This window comes from Setaria viridis, chromosome 7 (genome assembly GCF_005286985.2).
Source record: "Setaria viridis chromosome 7, Setaria_viridis_v4.0, whole genome shotgun sequence".
In the NCBI taxonomy this organism is placed as follows: Eukaryota; Viridiplantae; Streptophyta; class Magnoliopsida; order Poales; family Poaceae; genus Setaria; species Setaria viridis.
The window spans coordinates 17,080,191-17,088,785 of NC_048269.2; the positions used below are offsets into that span (position 1 = coordinate 17,080,191).

The 8,595-nt window shown below is 44.4% G+C and overlaps 1 protein-coding gene and 1 non-coding gene across 2 annotated transcripts; both read left to right on the top strand.

Moving 5' to 3' along the window:
• Positions 1–103, top strand: LOC117866053 (U6 spliceosomal RNA). The gene has a single exon (XR_004642747.1). It is a non-coding gene; the product is annotated as a U6 spliceosomal RNA (small nuclear RNA).
• Positions 104–2,732: 2,629 nt separating this feature from the next.
• LOC117864233 (probable metal-nicotianamine transporter YSL6) lies at positions 2,733–7,971 on the top strand. The gene is made up of 7 exons (XM_034748265.2): positions 2,733–3,254; positions 3,877–4,049; positions 4,190–4,287; positions 5,732–5,869; positions 6,015–6,204; positions 6,688–6,820; positions 6,897–7,971. Exons 1-7 carry the CDS (start codon positions 2,900–2,902, stop codon positions 7,829–7,831), a joined length of 2,022 nt encoding a protein of 673 aa, XP_034604156.1. The 5' UTR covers positions 2,733–2,899; the 3' UTR covers positions 7,832–7,971.
• The last annotated feature ends 624 nt before the right edge of the window (positions 7,972–8,595 follow it).

Below are 8,595 nucleotides of genomic sequence, written 5' to 3' on the forward strand. Positions count from 1 at the left end.
GTCTCTTCGGAGACATCCGATAAAATTGGAACGATACAGAGAAAATTAGCATGGCTCCTGCGCAAGGATGACACGCACAAATCAAGAAATGATCCAAATTTTTTGAGATTTCACGATCTGGTCCCTCTCACCTTGCAGATACGTCCCTAAGGATTTACAGCCTAGTCCCTGGCTCTTTAGCTCGCTGCTCTTTCCTTCCAAATATGTCCCTGGAGAAAGTTTATGCGGTCCATGGCCTGAAGTTGTTCAAGACATGCAACAGGCCCCTGGTTGTGTGTTTTTTCTTACAAATAGGCCCCTGCGTGTTGTTGTGGTTTCACAGATATGCCCATGCATGCTATTTTCTCTTACAGCCACATACCTGGATGCTGATTTGTTTCCATGGTTGTGTTTTTGAACATCTTTTCCAGCATTAATTGATTAGTTTTAGCAATATCAGATTTCGCGGTCTGGTTCCTCTTACCTTGCAGATACGTCCCTGAGGATTTACGACCTAGTCCCTGGCTCTTTAGCTCGCTGCTCTTTCCTTCCAAATACGTCCCTGGAGAAAGGTTCTGCGGTCCGTGGTCCGAAGTTGTTCAAGTCATGCAAGAGGCTCCTGGTCGTGTGTGTTTTTCTTACAAATAGGCCCTTGCATGTTGTTGTTGTTTCACAGATATGCCCCTGCATGTTGTTTTCTCTTACCGCCACATACCTGGATGTAAATTTCTTTCCACGGTTGTGTTTTTGAACATCTTTTCCTGCATTAGTTGATTATTTTTAGCAATATCTTATTGATACTATGTGGCTATTATTCTCTTTTGCTGTTTTGACCTAATAAGTTTCGCCATGAATCTGATTACTCTACCATAGTTTTGTTTGTACACATACCTCAAAGGAATACAGTCATACGAAAGCTCTTGAGAGGCAAGATTTTCGATCCGATGTACTGCAAAATGAACCTACGGTATAAAGAACAAAATGAAATGTGCTCTTCTACCTCCAATTTTGTTCCCCAATGACTCAAATTCAATTGTTTTTCATTCATGATTTGAACTGTTGTATGACATATTTTAGATTTGAATGACCATGGTATAACTTCCTTCTTAAGGTATCGTCGGAGCAAATCTATTCCCCCTTCAACACAATTGGGTTGTAGAATTAGCTAATTTCTCTGTAAGTTCTTCATGAATCATGACACGTGCTGATTGGAGGGTATTAGCCATTTGTGTTTTGCACCATGGTAGTCACGGTGTGGAGCAAAAAAAAAACACTCCACCTTAAAGCACATTACCAGGAGTATTCGGCTTACTTATTATCAGGGTCCTTAAACCATGCAATCTCTGTGGAATCGATCTTGTAATTTGACTCATTACCGTATGATATTCCGTGTGCATATCGTGTTTTATCGTTCGGGCAGTTCCAATGGGAGAAACCAACTTAGTTTCCTTAGTCTAGGATATTGTATCAAGAAATCATCCTTCACAATGCAACCCTTTTATCTAGAGTCTAAACAAAAATCCAACCAATCATTCTCCCTTCTAGTACCAGATCCTCTGTGCATCATGTAAAGGAGCTCGAGTGATGGGTAGCAGCGGTGCAAGCGCAAAGGATCCGACAGTAAGTAAGAAGAAACTACTTGGGTGTCCTCAATGCAGATTCGCTGGTTTCTTAGCTCATTGGTGCGCGTGAGGATTTAGTTTCCTCCCTAAGAAATGATTTCTCTCTCTCCATAATAAATCTACTGCTACATCAGCAAATTGCTTAGTTGGCATGATAATTAAGAGGGATAGAAACTATCATCAATGTCCCATTGGAACTGCCCTTCACGATCACGGTTCACACAAAATCTTTAAATTACTCTGCACAAACTGTGGTCCACACCTTTGCACGTGCACCATCTCTTTGGCGTGAAAAAAAATATACAGAATGCTTGACTATTCCGGTCGTCACCATCGTACGGCAAGCGCCAAGCATCGTGCGACCAATCGTGTCACCGTACTCACCGTGTGCGGATTCTCATGATCCGGGCCTACCAGACAGCGAAAGGAGGGGTCGTAAAAGACAGAGGAGAATATTTGCATGTCACGGAAACTGAAAGTAAAAAAAAAAAGAGCCGTGACGCCAACAGCCTTTGCAAGTCCTTTGCGTCACGCTTCCGGCGATACCCCCTCGCGCCCCCTCGCCCTCGCCGCCGCCACACTTCATCCAGTTCTCCCGACCCCAGCCCACCAACCACCGAGCCCTCCCACGAATCGCCGTCTCACCGACACTGGGCCCGGCTGGTTCCCCGTACCATGCAAGCCGCACGGCCCATCCCCGGCCGACGCTGCCGCGGAGGATCCGAGCTCGCTCGGGAGCCGCACGAACCTGGACGCCCAGCCCAACGCTTCGAACCGTCGATGACGTGCGGGCCCCGCCCCGGGTCCCACCGGTTCCTTTCTGGGTACTATCACGTCGCCATCCCGGGTTAACTACCGAGCGCCCCATAATTACGTTGACATGTGGGCCCCGTCCGCCCCTTCGCCTGCGCCGCGTGGGGCCCGCACTTGGATCCCGTTACCTGAGTTCACCGTAGAGGACATACACTTGGTCCCGAACCGGTGGGCCCGTCGGCGGGTCTCGGATATCCGGCCCCACCCGTCATGGTGGGCAGCCGAATCGGCGTGGTATCGGTGCCGGTATCCGGTGGGGATTCCCATGGATTTCGCAAGGTTCATTAATGAATCGGCAAGGCACCCACTCTCCCTCTCGCCTCCGCCAGCCTCATCGTCGTCTACCTCGCATCACACGCCAAACGGCAAAACAAAACAAACTACTGGTAGAGAGAGAAGAAGAGAAGAGGAGGGAGATCTTTGTAATAGAGGAATAGGAGGAGGGGGAGGGAGGCATTGCAGTGACCCCTCGCCGGCGACGACCGATGGGCTCGGAGGCGGAGATCACGGGCCCGCTCCTCGCGGCCGGCGGCGGCGGGGGCGGCGCGCCTGGGGCGGAGCCGGAGGCGGTGCCGCCGTGGCGGGAGCAGGTGACGGCGCGGGGGCTGGCGGTCAGCGCGGTCCTCGGGGTGCTCTTCTGCCTCATCACGCACAAGCTCAACCTCACCGTCGGGATCATCCCCTCGCTCAACGTCGCCGCGGGGCTGCTCGGATACTTCCTCGTCCGCACCTGGACCGCCGCGCTCGAGAAGCTCGGCGTCGTCTCCAGGCCCTTCACCAAGCAGGAGAACACCGTCATCCAGACCTGCGTCGTCGCATGCTACGGCCTCGCCTTCAGCGGTATATGCTCTGGTCGCGTTTTTTCTTTTTGTGTATTGGAAATTGGCTTATCGGTTGTCGGTAAAAAGAGGCCTTATTGCTGTCTATAGAGTTACAAAGTTCTGATGTTCAGTTTAGGCGGACTTAGTGCTAATTTACTCGCTGTTATTTGGGTAGGAGTTTGGTTTAGGACTGTTATCTTGATGTGCGTTTACTTCTGCTATGTTTCTGGGACGATTGATGTTAATTTGTGCTTGGAATTTAATTTGGTTTGATTACCAGTAGGCCATTAATTTGTGGTGTTATCGAGATCTTCTTGAGTTCAGTCCAATTGTTCATAAGTTTCAGTCTCAGAGGATATAACAAAATGCTGTTAATTATTTGGTGGATTCAGGATTTTTGTCACGGTCAAAGAGCTGCACAAGGACTTGATTTTTTTCCCACATTTTTTGTTCAAGATAGTTTTTCTTAGGGTGAAGCCAAGTTCCTAATATATTGTTGATGTATTATATTCTGTTTGGGGAAATTTTGCTGCATTGATGCCTGATTTTGTTGTTTATTCAGAGCATTGGTCACACCGAATACTTTCCTCCATTTTCTTTGAATTTGTTCCTGTTCTCAATAACCAATCTTGTGGTTGCAGGGGGGTTTGGAAGTTATATGCTCGCGATGGATCAGAGAACCTACGAGCTTATCGGGCCAGATTATCCTGGTAACAGGGCCGTGGATGTCAAGAATCCTTCACTAGGTTGGATGATTGGGTTCATGTTTGTCGTTAGCTTCCTTGGACTATTTAGTCTTGTTGCACTACGCAAGGTACTCATCCAGGACATGATCCCCTCTGCATCTTTGTATGATAATGTGATTATATGCTCATTCTTGAATGTAGTCGAGCAATTTGCATGACTTGTGCCTAATTTCTCTGCTGAGGTGTGTTCTGTTTTGATGCTTGTTAGGTAATGGTAATTGATTACAAGCTGACCTATCCCAGCGGGACAGCCACAGCTATGTTGATAAATAGCTTCCACACGTCCACCGGAGCTGAACTTGCAGAGTAAGATCTGGATCATCATTCAGCCGTGCTCCTTAATTTGTACACTCATTTGTCGGTTTGCAATATTTCATGCATCATGTAGAATGTTCCATCCTTAAGATCTCTTTCTTACCTGTTCACAATGCCAAGCTTCTCGCGGTGGACCGTTTAGAGCGTTGAACACCACGAGTTGTTTAAACCATAGTTATTGGGACCGGACCGGACATCGAACCGGTCAAGTGCTTGGTTCAATGGTTCATTGGTCCAACCGGTTGAGCCACCGGTTTAAAGCGGTTTAATTAGAGTTAAATTTTAATGTATACCACAGCAGATAGCGTGGTGTAGTGGTTGGTTTCTCCACTCTGGACGCCACAACTTGAGTTTGAACCCCCGCGCCTACCCATTTTTGCGCAAAATTCCCACCCCTGCGCTCCCCTGTCCCCACCTTTCTCTTGATGCCACGCTGCCAGCGGTCGAACCGTGACTCGGGAGCCCGGTTTTATACTGGTTTTCCCCCTAAACCGGGTGGTCCGAACGGTTTATCCCGGTTCAGTTGCACGGGCGATCTTTTACGTGGACCGGACCGGTGGGGGCTCCAGTTCCCGGTTTTTTCGGTCCGATTGCCAGTCCGGTCCTAATAACTAGGGTTTAAACTCCCGTCTCGACTGGGGTTCGAAGCCTGGGGGGAGTTTTATTTAGTAACAGTATATGTAGCATGTAGCAACCATCAAATTGAAAGGAGTACAATGATTCAACATGATTTTTGCATTACAAATGTTGTGACCAAGTCAGGTCATAGTTTGTAATCGCAAAATAATGAAAAGAACAACTAGAGGTTTCTGTGTCCTTTCAATGTTTATACTAGGTCATCCAAGTGACTACATCCCCTATTGCTTCACCCAATTTATAAGTTGGATCTCTCAACCAACAGTGAATCATCTTTTGATTTCAATACGGTAATGGTCTTCCATAAACTGTTCTATACCAATTCTAAATCATCAATCGTTTCCAGATTAATCTACTCAAGTTGCAAATGAGCTCAGATACCTTCCACATCCATCAATTTAAATGACAATAACAAGATATTACTAACAGTCCTCCATGCAAATCAAGTGCTAGAGGAAATGTCCAACATGAAACTTATGGATACCATGTGCAAGATGGAATGTAAGTTGTTTGGAAAATACTCCATTCAGACACAAAAAAGTTCACATTTTGGACATGGACAAGGTCTCCAAACACAATATTGACTACTATCTCTGTTTGCTCTGTATGTTCATAACCTAATAAACAGAAATATTTCTACCCAATATTTCACGCGCACACATTTCATATAGCCAATGTAAACACACATGAAGGTGTAGTCGTAGTAAAAATATTTAAACTGGTTTCAGAGTTCTACAAACTGGTTTCTTTTCGATTACTACACTTTTTTGTGACCCTAACTTTTGTTTTATGGATGCAGCAAACAAGTTAGGTGTCTCGGGAAGTATTTAAGCATCAGTTTTATTTGGAACTGCTTTAAATGGTTCTTCAGTGGTGTTGGAGATTCTTGTGGTTTCGATAAATTCCCTTCTTTGGGACTTGAAGCATTTAAGAATACGTAAGTTTGCTGTGACTGTTTTTGATATTCCATTAAAGTTCATGAGTAAAGGCTTGACTGCTAGATCTGATCTAATGACATGAAAGTACACATGGAATATCATTGGTACATCCTCCAGAAAAACTTAAAATTCCACTCTCTGTAGGTTTTATTTTGACTTCAGTCCAACCTACATTGGATGCGGTCTTATTTGTCCACACATTGTTAACTGCTCTACACTTCTTGGTGCCATCATATCGTGGGGTTTCCTTTGGCCATATATATCAACAAAAGCTGGGGACTGGTATCCAGCTAACCTAGGAAGCAATGACTTCAAAGGACTTTATGGATACAAGGTGTGGTGATTGAAAGTTTTATTTGTTACATGCCATTGGTTAATGCTTCTTTCCATACTTCATTTTGACGGTCAACTAGTAATCTTCTTTATTCAATTGTTCTAGAGGCAATGAATCACAAGGCATGAATGATAAAAGGAAATATTTTTTCTTCTCTCCATGCTTATAAACCTTAAAATCTAAAAGAAATTTTGGCTGCTGATGTGATCCTAGAGTAATCAATGTTTCATTGGTGGACATAGTGTTGGTGAGAACCGTGAAATTTGGTTCAAGACTGATAACTCAGTGCTGAAAGCATAGAGTGTCTAGTTGGCCTTACATCTTAATTGTATTTGTTATGCATTTATATAGTGAAATAACTTATGGATAGCATATCTAGCTCATTTAGTTCCTAGAGAATTTTTGGTTTACATGGTGATCACTGATCAGTCTTCACAACTTTAGTTCACCAACATTAAGCTGTATTTCTTCCCTGTGTTCCAGGTTTTTATATCTGTATCTGTGATACTTGGGGATGGTCTCTATAATCTCATCAAGATCATTTATGCTACTATCAAGGAAATAATGAATGCACGGGCGAAGCAAGGAAGACTTCCACTTGGCCGGGTTCAGGATGGTAATGTGATTTTCCTATGTTATGCTTCTTACATATCCATCAATATAGCAGGATCTTATGCTTCATTCTTGAACAGATGATGAAGGTTCTAAATTATCAGCTGAAGAAAAGTTTCTGAATGAGACATTCATAAAGGACAGTATCCCTCCCTGGTTGGCAGGATCTGGTTATGTTGGCCTTGCAGCAATATCAACTGCAACTGTCCCAATGATCTTCCCACAGATCAAGTGGTACCTTGTCCTCTCAGCATACGTTGTTGCTCCCCTACTCGCTTTCTGCAACTCGTATGGCACTGGTCTAACAGACTGGAACCTTGCATCAACATATGGAAAGATTGGCCTCTTTATTTTTGCTTCATGGGTTGGTCAGAATGGTGGGGTGATTGCTGGCTTAGCTGCCTGCGGTGTTATGATGTCCATCGTTTCCACAGCAGCTGATCTCATGCAGGACTTCAAGACTGGGTACCTTACACTCTCTTCACCTAGGTCCATGTTTGTGTCACAGTTGATCGGGACCGCTCTTGGCTGTGTCATTGCTCCACTCACGTTTTGGCTTTACTGGTCGGCTTTTGATATTGGCAACCCTGATGGTCCCTTCAAAGCTCCATATGCTGTGATCTTCCGTGAGATGTCGATTCTTGGCGTCGAAGGGTTCTCTGCGCTGCCCCAACACTGCCTAGCAATCTGCTCATTTTTCTTCATCGCGTCCCTAGTGATCAACCTCCTCCGGGATGTAACACCAAAGAATGTGTCCAGATTCATTCCCATCCCGATGGCCATGGCCATTCCCTTCTACATTGGCGCGTACTTCGCCATCGACATGTTTGTTGGGACGGTCATCCTTTTCGTCTGGGAGAGGATGAACCGCAAGGAGTGTGAAGATTTTGCCGGTGCAGTTGCTTCAGGCTTGATCTGTGGTGATGGGATCTGGACCGTTCCTTCTGCGATTCTGTCAATCCTTCGGATCGACCCACCAATCTGCATGTACTTCAAGCCATCCCTTGCCAGCTAATATTAGAACTATTGTGGTCCTTTATTTGGGTATCGTCATGGGACATCCACCTGTGTATATATGTTCTTTGTAAATTACAGTGCGAAGAAACTGCAGTAGCCATATTCAATGTGTCGATATGTCATTCTGCTTTTGCTTTAGTGCTTTGGCCGTGCTTATGATAATTCAGCGTTCTGTTTTTGGTTGTGTTTGCTGAGGGGGTTGAGAATTCGATCAGATCGGCACAAAATTTACCGTACATAACTCACAAATATTCTTGTGGGGTGGCAGCTTTGACAAGAATTCTCAGTAACTCTTATTTTCAAAATAAAGGTGAGAGTTAAAATAAAAACAGGAGTATTCCTTTTATGCGCTCAACAAGCGTCTACTGCATTCGTTGCCACTAAACAAATTACCAATTATCAAGTATGATGCATTTGTAGAAAATGGTTTCATTTATGGTCGTGTGATAATATGGTGACTGTAGGAACATTTTAAGCATGATGATTTATTTAGTATAAAATGTAAAGTTATTCACAGTATTTGTTTCATAAATTAAACTTAATATATATCTAAATAAAATATCAAATATTCCTGGTATAAGGGAAAATAGTAATAAAACACAGACCAATATGAGAAAAGCAAATTACTGTTACCTAGCCAGAGGGATAATCATTTTGGAACTAGGGTAGATAGTGGTTCCTAGGCATGCGTGCATGTTCATTCCAAGCATCAAAGCAAGCAAAAATATGGATGACAATAATTTTGTCGCCATATCATGAAAA